Here is an 18,993-nt window from a genome sequence, read left to right as displayed (position 1 = left end):
CAAATGGTGTAGCCCCGGAACTGTATCTGCTGGCAGTCTCTGCTAAATTCTCTAGCCGTCCAGATGTTGCTTTTGCTGCATTTCTTTGGAGGTCACGGGTGCAGGTGCAGGTTAAGTGTTAGTCATGGTTCTGGAGGGAATTTATGTACATATTTTGGGCCTCTCTGCTCCATCATTTGATCTACTCAAAGGTTAATAGATGTTTGCGTTGTTTCTAGCCTGAAGAGACTATGAATAAAACTGCTGTGGCCATTCTTGTGCATGCCTATTGGTGAGCTGAGCACTCATCTCTCTGGAGAATGTAAGAGTAGAATTTCTGGGTTCAACCCACAACGACCCTGGATCCATACTCCCAGAGAGATAGAGAATGGGAAGGCTATCAGGGGAGGGGGTGGGATGTGGAGATCGGGTTATGGGAATTGTGCGGACTTGTACCCCTCTTATTCTATGGTTTTGTTAATGTCTCCTTTCTTAAATAAATAAATAAATAAGAATTGCTGGGTTATTGGGTAGGGAGACTTGTTTATCAGAACTGTCAGTTTTTCCTTTTCCGGAATTCTTCTATAAAAAGAATCACATGAAAACAACAAGGGCAACAAAAATGGAATAAATAAATATTTTAAAAAAAAGAATCACATGGTTGTAGCCTTTTAAGCTTTCTTTTTTAAATATTTTTTATATTTTCCCTTTTGTTGTCCTTGTTTTTTATTGTTGTAGTTACTATTGATGTTGTCATTGTTAGATAGGACGGAGAGAAATGGAGAGAGAGGGGAAGACAGAGGGGGAGAGAAAGATAGACACCTGCAAACCTGCTTCACTGCCTGTGAAGCAACCCCTTGCAGGTGGGGAGCCGGGGGCTCGAACTGGGATCCTTACACTGGTCCTTGTGCTTTGCGCCACGTGCGCTTAACCCGGTGCGCTACTGCCTGACTCCCACCTTTTTAGCTTTCTTTTTTTTTTTTAATATTTATTTATTTCATTTTTGTTGCCCTTGTTGTTTCCACTGTTGATGTAGTTATTGTTGTTGATGTCATTGTTGTTAGATAGGACAGAGAGAAATGGAGAGAGGAGGGGAAGAGAAAGATAGACACCTGCAGACCTGCTTCACCGCCTGTGAAGCGACTCCCCTGCAGGTGGGGAGCCGGGGACTCGAAACAGGATCCTTCCACCGGTTCTTGCGCTTTGCGCCACATGTGCTTAACCCACTGCGCTACCGCCTGACTCCCCATTTTTAGCTTTCTTTCATTTTGCATGATGTATTTAAAACTCATCTGTAGGGCGGGGGAGACAGTATAATGGTTATGCAAACTGACTCTCATGCCTGAGGCTCCTAGTCCCAGATTCAATCCCCCGCACCACCATAAGCCTGAGCTGAGCAATGCTCTGATGTTTCTCTCTCTCTCTCTCTCTCTCTCTCTCTCTCTCTCCATCTCTCTCTCTACATCTCTCTCAAAAATAAAATTAATAATAAAAAAAAACTCATCTGTGTTCTCTTTACTACTAGGTAGCATTCCATTGAGCTTTTGAAATGGGTCTTTAGAGCATTGATATATTTTTTTTTTCCTCACTCATTCTTTTCTGCCGTGTTTGTATTAATTTAACCAGAACATGGCACAACTCTGCTGGGGACTGAACCTGGGGCCCTGGAGCCTCAGGCATGAAAGGTCTCTTCTTAACCAGTGTCATGTCTCCCCAGTCCCTCTACTACATGAAGCTTAAGGCTATTAAGTTTTTCTAGTCACATTTTCATTGTATCGTACAAGACTTTACATGCTATACTCTCTTTATCATTTCATTTAAAAATCATTTTAGTTTTTCCTTTTTAATATTTTACTTACTTATTGGAGAGAGGCACACAGAGAAAAACCAGTAGGGAAGGGAGAGAAAGAGGTGGAGAGAGAAGGTGACAGCTGGACCACTCGTGAAGCTTTCTCCCTGCAGGTGGGGATGAGGGCCAAATCCCATTGGGCATTGTAACACTTGCATCACCAGCAGCCCCTCCCCATGTCAGTATCAATTGTGGTTTCTTTTCTTTTAAAATTTTTTTTTATTGTCTTTATTTACATATTGGATAGAGACAGCCAGAAATTGAGGAGGAGGGGAGATAGACAGGGAGAGAGACACCTGCAGCACTGCTTCACCACTCGCAAAGCTTTCCCCCTGCAGATGGGGACCAGGGGCTCGAACCCTGGTCCTTGTGCACTGTAATATGTGTGCTCAACCAGGTGCGCCAACACCTGGCCCCCTCAATTGTGGTTTCTATTTATTCCCTTTTGTTGCCCTTGTTGTTTGATTATTGTAGTTATTATTGTTGTTGTCGTTGCTGGATAGGACAGAGAGAAATGGAGAGAGGAGGGGAAGACGGGGAGAGAAAGACAGACACCTCCAGACCTGCTTCACCGCCTGTGAAGCGACTCCCCTGCAGGTGGGGAGCCGGGGGCTCGAACTGGGATCCTTAAGCTGGTCCTTGTGCTTTGCACCATGTGCACTTAACCCACTGTGCTATACCACCCAACTCCATTAAAAAGTAAGATACAGACACATTCTAGCTTTTTGTTTCACTATAGTGTGCTTAAACAGTAAACTTCAATACAATTTCATTCTTTTGAACTAGTGATTTTATTTCAGTCTTATTTTTTACAAGAGCCCTGGCTCAGCTCTGGCTCTAGTGTGGAGGATCGAACCTGGGACTTGGGAGCCTCAAGCATAAGCATCTCCTCTTATGGCTTTTTTGTTGCATTCCTCAGACCAGCTATGTCTGGACTGCTGTTTTGTTCTGCTTGTCCTCTGCTGTACTCAGGTATGCTAGAGTCTTGACAAACTGGTTATCGATTTATTTCTTTAAAAAAATTTATTAATGAGACAGAAAGAACCAGATCATCACTCTGGTGCATCTGATGCCAGGAATCGAACTCAGGACCTCATGCTTGAGAGTCCGACACCTCACCCATTGTACCACTTCCCAGGCTGTGATCTCGTTCTTGTTGTAATTTGGCTTTAAATAAGTTAATGCCACTTCTCTTCCAGAGGGACTGAACTTTTTGACATATGAAATGAGCTATTTGTCTCTAGTCAGACTGTGTCTCTTGCCAGCGAAATGTTGTTTCTTTACTCCTAGTAGTTATTGAGTTCTGATTGGGCTGTGTAGCATTTGATTTTTGTTACTTGAGTCAGGTCCATGGTTTTGAGCTATGTATAGATTTAAACTCCTCCAATCTCCACTTGATACGCTTTCTTCAGACTGAGTCACATCACCGTAGTGACCCTGAGTTTCTTTCCAAAATGTTGACTCAGAACCTAACCGGGGGAGGGGAGCCTGGTGGATCCAGAAGGTGTGGTGCTGAGGTTTCTGGAGCCAGCGTGCCAGCTGGCTCCTGTTCGGGCTTGCGTTCAGTGCTGCTCTAGTGGGGTCTGGGCTGGGCCTTCTGAGCTCCGCCCTTTCTTTCCCCTTCAATGTCGTCTTCCCAAATAGAATTTATGGGAAAGTAGGTTACAGGACTGAGAGTAAACAGAGGTGTGTGAGCCCACATCTCAGAGCAACACTTGCTATATTTAAGGCTACACTCCTAAAGATTGATCATGAAGATGGTTTTCATTTCTGCTTCAAATTGCACTTTGGGCAGCCTGCATAATCACAGCCAGGGTGTTTTTTTTTTTTTTTTTTTCCCTTCTTTTTCTTTTTGGATCCTTTTATGGCCAAGGACTTGATGACTGCTGCTATGAGGTTGGCATTTAAATTCCAGGAACTGTGAGGGACAGGAATAACAAGGGCAGGGTCAGGTGTTCCGCTCCCGCCCACAAGCAGAGTGAATGGGCTGTTTCATGCGGCAGGTCCACCAGACTGCCTGTGGGCAGAAACCCAGGAGGGAGGGGCGGATGGGGAGAGTGAAGTGTGCGGCATGGACGGGCACCAGGTTCACAGCGCCGCCCGGCTCAAGCACCCATCCTCACACTCTTCTGTCTGGGCAGCACACACCTCAGGGAGCCACAAGTCTGAGCTCACAGAAACAGTTCACACTGGGAAAACAAGACGTCAGGGCCTTCTAGCCCAAATTCCTGTGAGCAGCTTAAAATTAATTTTAGACTTTATTTTTTTTAAGTAGATTTGAATTTCCAAAAATAGAGTTCTTGGTTTTCAGATAACTGATATGGTTTTTTTGTATGTTTGCTTGTTTTATTTTGGTTTTGCTTTTGGTGTTCTTGTTGTTTTTCATCTCCAGCTAGGAGCTGTTTACAGGGTTTTAAAATAGATATGAGTGTAACTCTAAGTATTTCAATTTCTGAAAAGACCCTCTAATGCTTGGCTCGGGTTCTTGGCTGTGTGAGGCCTCCAGGAGGCTTCACATTGAGCTTTAGGAGAATCAGCTGTGGGGTGAATGAGGCCAGTGTCGTCACGCGTGTAGGGTGTACACCTCACCACCCAGCATTGGGGAACCGTGAGTGCCAGTCGGAGCTGTGTCACCTCATGCTCAAGCTTACCCCCTAGCAGGCTGCTCTGTGAGTCCAGGCCCCCTCAATATGGGGGTACTTAGAGGCAGTGTGCCTATCAGGTTATAACGCATAACCGTGTTAATTACCTACTGACAGAAGTTCTTTGCCCCCCCCCATCCACTGTGGCTCTTTTAAGCAGCTTGGCTTTGTCCTGAGGGGTGGGCTTATCTAGGACGCCTTGGGGGGAAAGGGAAGTGGGAGTGACTTGTTACAGCTGCTTCTGGAAAGATGCCTGACACCTGCGAGGAGGAAGATCTAAAAGTGATCGAATTAGGGAGGAGGAAGAGTCATGGTTGAGAGAGACTTCTCGTGTTGCTCCCACATTTCAGCCAGGTCAGACAGCAGCTACAAGTGATTCTCTGTGCTGCTCCCACCACTTGGTGACCAACCCCTTTGGGTTCCCTGTCAATAAATCAAGTTTTCTACATTTTTAAATTGGGGGAACGGGGGGGGGGAGTCACTGCTCAGCTCTCAACTTTCAGTGATTGGCGCCATGGATCAAAAGTGGGAGCTCTGGAACCTCAGGCATGAAAAATCTGCCGCACAAACCACTGTGCAGTCTTCCCCAGCCCTTCTTGTTTATCCGCGTTCCGCAGCAGAGCGGTAACACGTGCCATGGATCAACAGCGTGTGCTTTGCAAGTCAGGTGGGATCCTGCTGCATCTGCCGTCAGGGTCCTGCGCTGTGCTGCAGCCTCCTCTTCTGCTACGTAACTAGCTCTGCTTGTCTCAGAGAAGCCGATGTCCCAAGAGAGGTAGGAGCATAACCCAGCCGCTGCGGCAGTTCCCCGTGGCACTGATATTGCCAGGACAGTAAAGGACGGATAGGATAAAAATAAAGTCTTGACAGATAGCCCTACTCCTCTGGGAATTAGATGAAGAGAAATCATTTGCTCACTACTCTAAGGACCAAGGTATTTTTTGTTAAGAGAATTGCAGTATTCAGCCAGATAAATAAGATTCAGCTTAAGGAATGATTAGATAAAGAGTAATGTAGAGTTGAGTCTGTCTCTGGAGCACACCACCACCACCACAACCACCACCAAACCGTGAGGACGCACACAGGGCCTGATGCTCACAGATGCCCGGAGCAGCCAAGACACGCTTCACCCTGTGCTGACTTTCCACACTAACTTATATGGTTTCATCCACAGGCCTCGTTCTCATAGAAATTTCCAACACCCACAAGAAGCTCAATGAGAGTCTTGATGAAAACGTATGTAAACAGTCTTTATAAAAGGGACTTCTTTTGAATTTTTTCGTACACTCAAATCAGGTGTGATTTTTATTTGATTTGATTTTGCTAACAGTTCAGAAAGTTCCATAAAGAGATCATACACGAGCTGGAGAGGAAGACAGAACTTGATGTGAAATACATGAATGTGAGTATTCTGCTCTTCGTCCTTGTGCGGGAGAGGTCCCTGTCCTGTCCTGGGAGAGCTTTCTCCTGCTCTCCATCAGCATCAGCAGAGCTGGGCGCTGATTCTGACCTGCAGTTGCCTAGAGCCAATGAGATCTCTTTGAGTTGAGAGGGACCCATTTGCTCGCACTTGGGACCTTTATAAAAAAGCCTGGAAACAAATGCTGGAGAGAGCCATGCTGCTTTGGGAAGCAGAGTCTCCAGAGATCAGGCCATGCGGCTGCAGCTGCTGCTCTCACAAAGCAGCGCTTGGATGGAACGGGAGGGGCCGGGCACCAGTGGGGCTCCCGGGTCCCATTGTCAGGACCTTTTCCACAGGTGTCTTGTCTGTCACCCAGTCTTTTTCTTAAACTCTATGCTACATAACATCCAAATAATCATGAGTGGGCATACTTGTTCATGGAGTTCTTTGATATGGAAACATCATAAAAAGGTTAGGAACACATGTCTTAATTCTCCAAAGCACTTAACACCCAGTGTCTCAGTATCTTTGGGGGGCTGGAGAAGAGAGCTCACTGGGTTTGATGAACAGCCCAAGTTCAAGCCCCAGCAACCATTTGAAGGGAGCTGTGGCACCAGAGAAAGGTCTGAATGTTATGGTCTTTCCCTCTCTGCTTATCCCAATGAGAAAGTAGCCTGAAAGTAGTGAAATCATATTTGCACTTGCACAAGGGCCTACATGTCTATGCACACACACACACACACACACACACACACACACACCTACCTTGAGGGAAAGAAAGAATAAACAAGCAAAACAGCTATTGAATGAACAGCCCAGTCAGTGTAGTGTGGGACTTGCACGCCTGAGGCTACGGGTTCAGTCCCAGGTCCCGTATATGCCAGTGGTGCTCTGGCTTCTCTCCCTCCCCCTTTCATGTGATTTAAATAAGTTATCTTGTTTGTTTTCACTGCTCAGAGCCTGGGACTTTGAGTGCCTCCGGCCTGCCATTATGCTGTCTCCCCAGCCCTTAAATCTTAAGTCTTTAGAAGGAAAAAAAAATGCTGAGAGAAAAAAAAAGGAAAACAATATTCTCCAAGAGCTGGCCTCTGTTCCGTGACCAAAACCTGGGACTTGAAGACAGACACAGGGAGGGCAGTGTGAAGGGGGTGGGGTGGGGTGGGGGTGTCAGCCACCAGTCACACCAGCGGGCACCTGAGCAGAAGCAGCTGGGTGACAGTGTGTGGCGCTACGGTGAACGAGTACATTTCACTTTCAGGCAACTCTCAAAAAATACCAGACAGAACACAGGAGTAAATTAGATTCTCTGGAGAAGTCTCAGGCTGAGTTGAAGAAGATCAGAAGGAAAAGTCAAGGAGGACGAAACGCTCTCAAATATGAACACAAAGAGATTGAGGTGAGCTCTCTGGCCCTCTCTTCCTTGTGTTTGCCTGGAAGCTCACTTACCTAGGGCAGCCTGTGCATATCGCCTGCTGTTGTACTGCTGCTGAGTTAAAGAAGAAGCATTTTGCTTAGTGTGGCTGGAAACCTACCGAGTTTTCCAGAGTTATGGATGAGATAGAACTTTCCTCCTGTTACAGGTAGAGGAAATAAATGAGTCCTGCTTGACGCCACATGGTTGGCACCTGGTACAAGGGTTCAAACTTGGACTCTCTGGTTCCAAAGCCCAAGATTTCCCACTAGAACCCAGCCATGTCCCTGGAATATAAAGGCATATTTTGTGCACATTGCCTCGTAGAAACCTAAGGCTTTTGCCTGTCAGCTTTTCTTCACAGGTGAGTCAGGAATCACAAAGAGAATAACGGTATCTGTGCAGGTCAAGTTACAGCTCTGTTTTTCTGTCTCCGCTTATCTGCGTTTTCTATTTGCTCCATTGTCAACATACAGCAGCGTGAAGGTGGCAGAAGATAAATGCCATGCAGCTCAGCTATCCCGTGCCTCCTGCCAATCTCACGTGATTGTTTACTTTCTAGTACGTAGAAACTGTGACTTCTCGGCAGAGTGAAATCCAGAAATTCATTGCAGAGGGTTGCAAAGAAGCTTTACTTGAAGAGAAAAGGCGCTTCTGCTTTCTGGTTGACAAACACTGCAGTTTTGCAAACCACATACATCATTATCACTTACAGGTGGGTGTGATGGCCACTCGAGCTGCAATCTTCCACGCCTAGCCCTGTGGCCTTCGCTGAAGGCAGGAGTAGGGGGGAAGTAGCAGGGCAGCTAAGGAAAGTGGGCATCGATGCAGACTGCTCAGCCTGTGGTGTTTAGTTTTTGGACTTGTTCATTGTTAAATGCAGTTAAACACTAAGGGGTTAAACACTAAGGGGGGCTTAACACTAGCAGATTCCGGCAGAAGGACCCGGGTTCGAGCCCCCGGCTCCCCACCTGCAGAGGGTCAATTCACAGGCGGTGAAGCAGGTCTGCAGGTGTCTATCTTTCTCTCCCCCTCTCTGTCTTCCCCTCCTCTCTCCATTTCTCTCTGTCCTATCTAACAACGACCACATCAGTAACAACAACAGTAATAACTACAACACTGAAAAACAACAAGGGCAAGAAAAGGGAAAATAAATATTAAAATTAAAAAAAATTAGCAGATGCTGAACTACTCACTCAGTTCATTCTAAAGCCCCACACCTCTGTTGCCAGCCAGTAGTAACACATTATCAGAACGTCATTTTTTGTCACCTTTGAACAGTGCACATTTGTCTTGCGTTACTTTTGTCCTGACAGTCTGCTGAGTTACTCAATTCCAAACTGCCCAGGTGGCAGGAAACCTGTGGAGATGCCACCAAAGTACCCGAGAAGATCATGAACATGATAGAAGAAATAAAGACCCCCATCTCTACACCGGTGTCTGGAACACCTCAGCCTTCACCGATGGTTGAGCGGAGCAGCATGGTAAGAGCTGGAGGTCTCTCCCACTCCATGTGTGTGTGTATTCACAACTCACTCCAGATATGCATGAAGAGCCAGGGTGGCTCTGTTAGTGGAAATCACCGGTCTTCCTCATTAATTCTAGACGCCCCCTCTTCTCACTTCACTCCTCCACTCTCAAATTTGAATGGTCTTTGCCAACATTGTAGGCTGCATTTAGCACTGTGACTTTTGTGATGGAGGCGCTGTTCTGTTGCCCATGGGAATGAATGGAGCCCTCAGCTCACTGTCCTTCACACCTGGCTCTAGCCCAGAGCCAGCAGGGCAGAAGAGAAATCTTCAGGAAAATGTGAAAGGGCATTACTACATCAGGAGAGAGTAAGCGACCAGAGATCTTGGAAACCGAAAGGAGACTGATAGTTGTAGCTGATGATAAGATATGTCTGGGATTTTCTTCAGGATAACTTAGGTGAGGTAGGGTAGGATCACACACAACAGAGGACTGGCCATGAACTCAGCTCTGACACTGGCTGTGTGCTGCAAGGACATTGATTGTGCTGTTTTCCCTGCTTTTGTACATGTTTCAATTGTTTGTTTGTTTTTAAGATTTTTATTTCCTCTGAGATACATTCTGAGAGAGAAGCCAAGGCACCACACCAGGATACTGGGAGCCTCAGCCTGCAGGCCTTGCTCTCTGCCAGCTCAGCTGCATCCCTGGATGCGTTAAAACATTTTTTAAAAAATATTTATTGCACAAGAGAGAAATAGAAGGAGCAGAACACTGCTTCATATATGTGGGGCCTCCTACATTTTGAATCCTCTGCCCACTGAACCTCCTTCCCAGTCCTAAACTTGAAAGAAATTAAGTGTTATTGTATCAAATTTATATCTCCCTTCAAAAAAATTTAACATAACACCAGGACCAGAGAGATAATCGGGCAGGCAGGTTACCTGCCTTGCTGCTCAAACAACCTGGGTTGAACCCTGGTGAGAAGATGCCATCAGCAATAAAATCATTCATGTGTGAGGCCCTTGTTGCACACGCGCATGTACACACACACACACACACACACACACACGGCTACCAGTGAGTGGGCTCATTCACAGACTTTAACTGTTGGAATACTGAGTCGAGGAGCTAACCCAACACGCAGGAGAAGCCAGAAAGAGGGTAATAATCATACTGCCAGACAGGCTGTGACATTTCTAGCTACCAGTCAGTATCACCACCCAGCGTCCAAGGGAAGCTCAGATCCAGCTGTGTTAAACCAGATGGCTTTCATTCTGCACAACCCACTCAGCTGCCACCTCGCTGCCACACACACTACCTGCACAGGCCTGTCACTTTCCCTTCAAAGCACATCCTGAGTCTTAGACAGGAAAATCCCACAGATAACAGATTTCTTGTGAAACTGGGTGTCGGGAATAAATGGAGTAATGCATTCAGAATTCTTCAGAGAGATAGCTCACTGGGCAGGGTGCCTGCCTTCCTAAATACATGCTGTGACACCGGAGGAGACTGTTGCTGTGATCTCTGAATGAAGAGGTGCCCAAAGTGGAGCGATCACAGGAGACCTGAGCTCTACAAAATAAAATAAAATTCTGTGGAAGGTGATCTTAAATGTAGGATCTTACAGTCTAGTGCTACTTACGAGCGAGCCTAAAATCCAGAGAGAAAGTAGATCAGTGGTTGCAGGAGGTAGCAGGAAACGGAGTAACTGTCGTAGCATATTTTTTTAAATATTTACTTATTTATTCCCTTTTTTTGCCCTTTTTATTGTTGAGGTTATTATTATTGTTATTGATGTCATCATTGTTGGATAGGACAGAGAAATGGAGAGAGGAAGGGAAGACAAGGAGAAGAAAGACACCTGCAGACCTGCTTCACCACCTGTGAAGCGACTTCCCTGCAGGTGGGGAGCCGGGGGCTCGAACCGGGATCCTTATACCAGTCCTTGTGCCTTGTGCCACCTGTGCTTAAACCTGCTGCGATACCACCTGACTCCCTGTAAACATATTTTTAGAGACAAAAAGCAGCTAGGAAGATTCAGCCAGTAGAGCACTACCCTCATTTACCTGGGCTCCTGGTTTGACTCCCCAGCAGTGCATATACCAGCGATGCTCTGATTCTGAGTGAAACTCTCATATGTAACAAAGTTGGTCCAGGAGGTGGCGCAGTGGATAAGGCACTGGACTCTCAAGCATGAGATCCTGAGTTCAGCACATGTACCAGAGTGATATCTGTCTTCTTTTCTCTCCTCCTGTCTTTCTCATAAATAAAACATCTAAGATGAAAATAATTTATTAAAAAGTGAATCTAAAAAAAGGTTGAAAATAAAAGGCAAGACAAAAAAAATGTTTTTAATGTGGTACACTTCAAAATGGGACTTTCCCCCCATAACTGAGCATTTGAGAGGAGCAGCCTAGTGGCCTAGAAGGTGGTGCAGTGGCTCATGTGTTGGACTCGGGCTGTGAGGTCCCGAGTTCAGTCCCTGGTGTTGCATGTCCCACAGTGATGCTCTGGTTCTATCTCTATCACAGATAAATAGGTAAATGTTTCTTAAATTGGGGCAAAAAGTGAAATTTCAAGCATGTGATATGGACTGGCCATGGGAATCTATATTATCCCGTTCCTGTTATGCCAATACTAATAAAGAATTTCTCATAGGTTGGGAAAGAGTATGATACCCTTTCTAAACATTCGCCAAAGATGCCCCTGGCTCCTTCAGCCAGAGCCTATTCCGGTCCTTTGATTGACATGTTCAATAACCCAGCAACAGTCGCACAGAATTCACAGAACTCAGAAAGGACAAATAATTCAACAGGTGAGATCTATAGTCTGGCTTCTTTTAAGACACATTTTAATGTTTTCAAATATGTGTCCTGATGAACATGAGGAGGCAGTAGAGGAGCCTGTAGCCCACACTAGGCAGCTCGGCTCTGACTCAGAACACGGGAACAGGCAACAGGCGACAGTCCAGGCTTCCTGCGTGGCCCGTTTCTCTGCCTAGTGCAGGTGCTTTTGAGGGGTGTATTTACCACAAAGGGGACAGAGCATACATAGCCCCGCAGGGTGCTACGGATTCGGATTCGGTAACAACAGCAACGAGATGTCTTTTCCCAGTGATCAGATGGTGGAGGCTAGTCTCCCAGTGGGCTTGGCCTGAGCTGCAAACATCATCTTTCACCATCTTCGCTCAGGCTCCTGTACCCCAGGGGAGGTTTTCACAGTCTGGCTAGGCTATGTGTGAGCTTCGAGACCTCAGCACTGCAGCCGTAGGCCGAAGGTGAGAACTGAGGAGTGGTGGGTGTCTAAGATCATTTGTTTTGTTGTGAATATTTGTTATAAGATAGAGACAGAGAGAAACTGAGGGGGGGGGGGATAGAAAGACGCCTGCAGCTCTGCTTCACCACTGGAGAAGCTTTCCCCCTGAAGGTGGGGACCGGGGTCTTGAACCCAGGTCCCTGCACACAAAACTGGGGGGCTTAACCAGGTATGCCACTGCCTACCCCTTCTCCCCAAGTTACATGTAATAAGCATTTGTGACCTGGACGTAGCTCACCCAGTAGGGTGTCTGCATTGCCGTTCACGACCCAGGTTTGCTCCCTGGCCCCGCGTGGGAGGTGATATGACCACAGAGACTGCTTGGTGTCTCTCCTCCTCGGCTGTAGTGATCAGTGGGTGGCATGTTCATTCAAGTAGGTGGTGGTGCATGTTGTCATTGCTCAGAGTTTCAAGAGTAAAGCAGAAAGGTCTTGTGTTTGTTCCTCATGTAGACGTGCCAGATGCACAGTACAGCTAGCAACATTTTGATGAGGGAGATAAAGAGAAGCTCACCTCCATTCCCATTCTTCTTGGGGAGCAGCACAGCGCTTTGTGTGGGGCCCCAGGCCAGTCACTAAGGATGATGACATCCCTGGAGATGCACTGAGGCCCGGGCCAGGGGACCGGTCTCACTGTGCTCCTGCGACCAGAGTGCCGGCCAGCTGGGCTTGGTCCCCCGAGCTCGTGCTCGTTCCCGTTCTTCCCCTGGAGGCCGTCACCGCTGCTTTTGTTTTACAGACCCTTCTGACGACCCCAGCTTACAGCGGTCTATTTCTGTTGCAACTGGACTGAACATGATGAAAAAGCAGAAAGTGAAAACCATTTTCCCACACTCCGCCGGCTCTAACCAGACGCTGCTCAGCTTCTCACAGGGAGACGTCATCACACTTCTCATCTCAGACGAGAAGGACGGCTGGCTCTACGGAGAGCACGACGACACCAAAGTGTAAGTCGGAACTGATGTTGTGCCTGCTCCCAGACGGCAGTCTGCTGTCGCCTCTGCTGCAGTTCGTCGGTCTTCAAGGACACTGACATTTTAGCCCAAGTTAAACTCACAGTTGATATTTCAACTTCAGTGAATTGAAGTTATTAGGTCCCAGGCTTCCGTGTGTGTGTGTGTGTGTGTGTGTGTGTGTGTGTGTGTGTGTGTACATGCGCGTGCGCAGAGAAAGACTAGTTGCAAGAATAGATGGGATCATACAGTCACCTGGTCACATATTTTACAGTCTCTCCTGTCTCCCCCTCCCACCCCATTTCTCTTTCTGGCCTGGCTCTTGTGGATAATCTGTGTAGTAGAGACACTTCCTCTTCCCAGGAGTCAGGCAGTAGCACAGCAGGTTAAGCACACGCGGCACAAAACGCAAGGAGCAGTGTAAGGACCCTAGTTCAAGCCCCCAGCTTCCCGGGGGAGTCACTTCACAGGCGGTGAAGCAGGTCTGCAGGTGTTTATCTTTCTCTCTTCCTCTCTGTCTTCCCTTCCTCTCTCCATTTCTCTATCCTATCCAACAACAACGACATCAATAGCAACAACAAGGGCAACAAAAGGGAATAAATTAAAATTTTTTTTAAAAAGATTTCCTCTTCTCATTTCTGACCCACCCTTGATGGCCCTGGAGGACTGAAACAATGCCTGTCTATAAGCACACTGAGGGGCCAGGCAGCAGCACACCAGTTGAGCCCACATCCCATACATAAGGACCCGGGTTCAAGTGCCACAGGCGTCTCTGTTCCTCTTTCCCACTCTTTCTCCTCTTCCCTCTCAGTTTCTCTCTGTCAAATAAATACATAGATTTTTTTTTTAATTCCTTAAAATAAATTTATGAAAAAGTACATTGAGGGGGTCGGGCAGTAGTGCACTTGGTAAAGTATGACACCGTGCACAGGTACACAGGTTCAAACCCCTGGTCCCCGTCTGCAAAGGGAAGCTGCACAAGTAGTGAAGCTGTGCTGCAGACGTTGCTCTCTCTTTGTTCTCCCCCCTCTATCTTCCCTTTCCATCTCTACTTCTCTATCTTTATAAAAATAGATCAATGTGCTGTTCTGCTATGTGTTTGACTCAGGCTCAAGCCTAGCCCTCACAGCATTGAAGGAAGCTTCAGTGCTGTAATACCTTTCACTCTTTGTCTCTGCCTCTCTGTCTCTCTCTTAAAAAACAAACAAACAAAAAAAGCTGAGCTGGAATTTCCACCGTGACACCTGGAGGAGGAGACAGTTTTGTCCCAGTTGGTTTGGTGTTTGGAGCCAAGTGCTCAGGGTTGCTCGCTGGAATGTCTTTCTCAAGCGAATGGGCAGACACAGCCTGATCGGTGCCCCTGTGCTGCTGATGTGGCAACTGCTTGTGGTCGGCACTGAAAACCCCAAGGTCTGTCTATCCTCCTGCAGGAGGGGCTGGTTCCCGTCCTCGTACACAAAGCTGCTGGAAGAAAATGCAAAGGAACCCGTGAGCATGCCCAAACCAAGGTAGGACGTGCCGACTCATGTCCAGTGACAGGAACCTCGCCTTTGATCTCATGTTTGTGGTCCTACCAGAATTCTGTTTAGAAACACAGTAAAAGAAAAAAAAATTGGGAGTCGGGCGGCAGTACAACGGGGTAAGCACACGTAGCACAAAGCGCAAGGATTGGCGTAAGGATCCTGGTTCAAGCCTCTGGCTTCCTACGTGCTCATCTGGGCAGGTGACACAGAGCTAGAACTCCTGGTCTCAAGTTTGATCCCCAGCACCACACATGCCAGAGTGATCTTCTGGCATTTTCTCTCAATTACAAATAAAAGCTTTTTTAAAAAGTCAAGCTTCCATTGTGCCAAGAGAGAAAAATATTAAATTTAAAATACTGAATTTTTTTTTTCCTTTAACATAGTTCCAGGAATCCCACGTAGGGCTTACTGTATATTCAGTACCATGGAGCCACCTCCTGGCCCATATATATATATATATATTTTTTTTTTTTAAGATTTACTTAATGGGGGGGCAGGGGCTACAGAGAACAGAGCTTCACTCTGGGACATTCAGTGCTATGTGGCTAACTCAGGACCTCATGCTTGAGGGCCCAAGGCTTCATCCCCTGCACCACTTCTGGGCCTGCTCAACTTACTTAACTGATGTTTTGAGAGAGGTGAGAAAGGTGCTATGTGGTTGTCACCTTCAACTCTCCTGCTCTTTGACAAGCACCCTGTGGTCTTTCTAGCCTCAGGACATTGGGAATATTTGGGGTTCCAGGGCAGGATCTTATCTGACCCTCTGCTTGCCTTCTGGCTCTCAGCCCTTTGCCCGTGGTGAGAAGCATCAGCACAGTGAACTTAGCTGAGAAGAGCAGTGTTGTCATCCCCCCGCCTGACTACTTGGAATGTCTGTCCCAGGGAGCAGCCGCGCCCAAGAGCACATCCATCTTCAAGGCACCGGCCCCCAAACTAGAAGCCACATCTCCGGTAAGTGACACTGTGGCCGACACCCACTGGAGACTCACAAGGTGTCGCCCAGCCTTTCAGCTTCCTTACCGTCATTCCTTCTTGGAAGTGACTTCACTCACAGCAGGCCCCTTGTTTACTAGATTTCATGAAGCTAAGCCTCTCTGTGCTGTCCCCTGCATTTCCTGAGCTTCCTAAATGTTTTCTATAAGGAAGGGGGACAGTTGAAAATGGTGGCTCAACCTTTCCATCTTCAGAAAGTGTTCACTTTGCACCTACCTGGCGCTGCGTAACATTCAGGCGTGAATCTCTTAACTGCTGAGCACCCCGTCACCCATAGTGGGGTAGTGGAGGGTGTGGGCTCCAGTCACCTCATTCTCTCCTCCGCTTCTTCAGCAGCTGTGTCTGCTATGAGCAGGCCCTGATTGGGGTCTGGAGACTGGGAAACAGTGTCAGTTTTCGTCTGTCAGAACTTATATCCCAGTGATAAGAAGCAGACAGGAAATGGCACGAACATATCAGACAGAAGACAGAAGCTATGTGGAGAATTCAGACAAGCTCAGGCATCAGAGGGGAGCAGATAGTGTGACAGCCTGTGTGATGTCACCTGTAGGGTTTGCTGGGAGATGTCGAGGGAGACGTGAGGGCGTTCGTGTGGGTGTGCCAAGAGGGGCCCTGCTGAGGGAAGGAAGCACGCAGCCGGGAGGAAGACTCAGGCTGCGTGGCACCACCGCTCCACCCACAACCCTGGGAGCTGTTTCTCATGAATTCAGGCCAGAGGGCAGAGATCCTCAGCCCCGGGGGTCCCTGAGGAGTGCTGATAGCTGAGGCTGTCTGCCAGCAGTCGGGTGTGGGAACACGGGGGGGGGGGGGGGGGGGGGCTATCTCTGAGGGGTAAGGTGGGTGTGCAAGGGCCTGTCGAGGATGTGAAAGCTGCAGGCAGAGGGTGAGTTGAGGGGGCCTTGCTCCCTCATGCTGTCTTCAGTGAGGGAATAATCAGGAAGGGGCACTGAGGGAGCCCAAGCAGGGCTGCAAGTGCTGGAGAGAAGGGCGTGGGCCCGGGCCCAGCCAAACGGGACACGGAGCTGCGTGACAGGCACATCCTCTGTGGGGTGTCACTGCTGGGCAGAGGGCCGCCACTGAGTGTAAAGAGGTGCTATGAGGAGTGAGGGCTGGAGGTGATGCCCGCTGGGTGAAGGCAGCACTCTGGGGCCGGAACATGTATGTGAAGGGCGGGCCATGGTGCCCAGACTCTGCAAGAAGGGAGCGGGCAGGTAGCCTTGGCGTCCCTGTGACAGTGCAGCTGTGACTTTGGGAGCCTCCAGAGGCAGAGGGCCAGATGGCACCAGGCTGCCCACCTCCCCCCAGAAGCCTTGCTCAGGCACAGCCACTTTGAGTTTTAATTACCTTCCGGGCTTTCCAGGGTGCCTGTGAAGCTGCCTCCCTGCTCAGTGGCCTCAGCACTCTCCCCTCCAGCAGTGCTGGTGGTCTTGGTCCAGCTGTGAGTGATGTGGGCAGTGAGGATGGCAGGGTGTCAATGGAAAAGGGCTCTCAGAAGTGGCCCACGAGGGCTCGCTGGGGTCAACCATGAGAAGAAACCGTGGCTCTGTCTGGAGTCTGGGAGCAACCCCGGTCTAAGCATGTCGGCATAGTTGGGAGCCCATCTGGATGATTTTTATGATTTTGTACTCTGGATATTTAACTCGCCAACATTCAGAAGATAGGTCACCCAGTGAGCTCACACTTAACCCTTGCTCTCGACCCCCACCCCAAACAGCAGGGTCACAGCAGCTCTCGTCCCCTTCAAGTGTCTCTGGCTGATGAGTTGAAGGCCTGGGACTCGCTCTGGGCATCACCCGTCTTTCCAGCCTCGAGGGAGTGTGGGGCTGTGGGGACCCTGTGATGTGGATCGAGGTGAAACAGGTCCAGGCACAGCCTCCCTGCTGTGCCGTCTTCACGGTGGGAGGACAGTGAAAAGCCCAGCTGAAGGCGGTAGCGCAGCGGGTTAAGCGTAGGTGGCGCAAAGCACAAGGACTGGCGTTAAGGATCCCAGTTTGAGCCCCCGGCTCCCCACCTGCAGGTTCACAGGTGGTGAAGCAGGTCTGCAGGCGTCTGCCTTTCTCTCCCCGTCTTCCCATCTCTCTCCATTTCTCTCTGTCCTATCCAACAACAACAACAGTAATAACAACAATAAAACAACAAGGGCAACGAAAGGGGGTAAATGGTTTTTAAAATAAATAAAAAATCCCAGGAAAATACTAGTGGGCTTAAAACTCCAGGAAGGTGGTCCAGGAGGTGACGCAGTGGCTAAGGCACTAGACTCTCAAGGATGAGGTCCTGAGTTCAATCCCTGGCAGCACGTGTACAAGAGTGATGGCTGGTTCTTCTCTCTCTCTCTCTCTCTCTCTCTCTCTCTCTCTCCTATCTTTCTCATTAATAAATAAAATCTTCAAAAAAAAAAAAAAAAAACTCCAGGAAGACCCGGCTGGCTGGGATTCCAGAGTCCCTGCCCCTCCAAAGTGCACCTGGCTGGGAAAGGCAAAGTTTGGATTCTGTCTCTGTTGTCTGCGGTGGTGTTTTCAGGAACTGTGACTGCACCTGTCCCCAGCATTCCCTGCCCTCCTGGACAGGCGACGGCATCCCCGCACCCAGGCCCAGGAGGCAGAGAAACAGCTGCCAACAGTCATCCCGCCGGGGGAGGGCACCATCCTGGGAGCAGATGATGCTGCTGTCTAACAGGCCACCTGGCCCCACGACCCTTAGCAGCAGTAGGTGGCAGTGGGGATAGGTGGGAAGTGCTTCAGCAAGAAAACCAGAGGAAAGTTGGAGTCAGGTCCACTAGCCGCTGACCCCAGGGCAGGTGGGCAGTGGGCCACACCACTAAGTGGTGTTGTGTCCTGAGTGCTGGTGTGGACTTAGCTCTAAAGCATCACACCAGCAGTGAGCAGAACAGTGGGTGCCCCCACTACCTCACAGGCCGGGCACCCAGTCTTGGGGTCTCTCTTGGCAAAAGTTCTCGTGTCCAACGGGCTTATGGCTTGTCTTTCATAAAATGTTTATATTTGACTTGATAAAACAGAGAAATTGAGAGGAATAGGATAGGTAGGGAGAGATACACCTGCAGACCGGCTTCACTGCTCATGAAGCTTCCCTGCTACAGGCAGCTTGAACCCAGGTCCTTGTGCACTGTAATGTGTACACTCAGCCGGGCACACCACTGCCCAGCCTCTTCCTCCTCTTTCCCTGCCAACAGGGTTACTGCTGGGCTCAGTGGCTGCACTATGAATCCACTGCTCCTGGCAACCTTGTCTTTTCTTTTTTGCCTATTGTTTTTATTTGATAGGACAGGGAGAAATTGAAGGAGAAAGACACCTGCACAGCTGCTTTGCCATTTGTGAAGGTGAGGAGCGGGTGCTGGGCCGCAGGCCCTTGCACGTGGTAACGTGCACTCAGCTGGGCACGCCAGCGCCCTGCCCCTCCTCAGATACTGAGGCCAGGGGGTAAGCATGAAGCAAGTGCT

At 48.6% G+C, this 18,993-nt stretch overlaps 1 protein-coding gene across 5 annotated transcripts in view; it reads left to right on the top strand.

The window, feature by feature from the left end:
- The window catches only part of BAIAP2L1 (BAR/IMD domain containing adaptor protein 2 like 1), an 81,303-nt gene that overhangs the window by 58,529 nt on the left and 3,781 nt on the right, over nt 1–18,993 (top strand). For 2 of the 5 annotated variants that reach the window (XM_060173298.1, XM_060173299.1), the window contains 10 exons: nt 5,645–5,706; nt 5,801–5,872; nt 7,131–7,268; nt 7,846–7,998; nt 8,600–8,767; nt 11,412–11,568; nt 12,807–13,014; nt 14,451–14,528; nt 15,329–15,494; nt 18,817–18,873. In XM_060173298.1, coding sequence (XP_060029281.1) covers nt 5,645–5,706; nt 5,801–5,872; nt 7,131–7,268; nt 7,846–7,998; nt 8,600–8,767; nt 11,412–11,568; nt 12,807–13,014; nt 14,451–14,528; nt 15,329–15,494; nt 18,817–18,873 — 1,259 coding nt within the window. The remainder of the gene's footprint in view (nt 1–5,644; nt 5,707–5,800; nt 5,873–7,130; nt 7,269–7,845; nt 7,999–8,599; nt 8,768–11,411; nt 11,569–12,806; nt 13,015–14,450; nt 14,529–15,328; nt 15,495–18,816; nt 18,874–18,993) is intronic. The other 3 variants (XR_009545022.1, XR_009545021.1, XM_007537572.3) reach the window with 3 other exon arrangements.

The sequence above is a fragment of the Erinaceus europaeus genome, chromosome 15 (assembly GCF_950295315.1).
Source record: "Erinaceus europaeus chromosome 15, mEriEur2.1, whole genome shotgun sequence".
Lineage (NCBI taxonomy): Eukaryota > Metazoa > Chordata > Mammalia > Eulipotyphla > Erinaceidae > Erinaceus > Erinaceus europaeus.
Note: the sequence above shows the minus strand (reverse complement) of the source record. Positions and strands in the feature narration are given on the sequence as shown.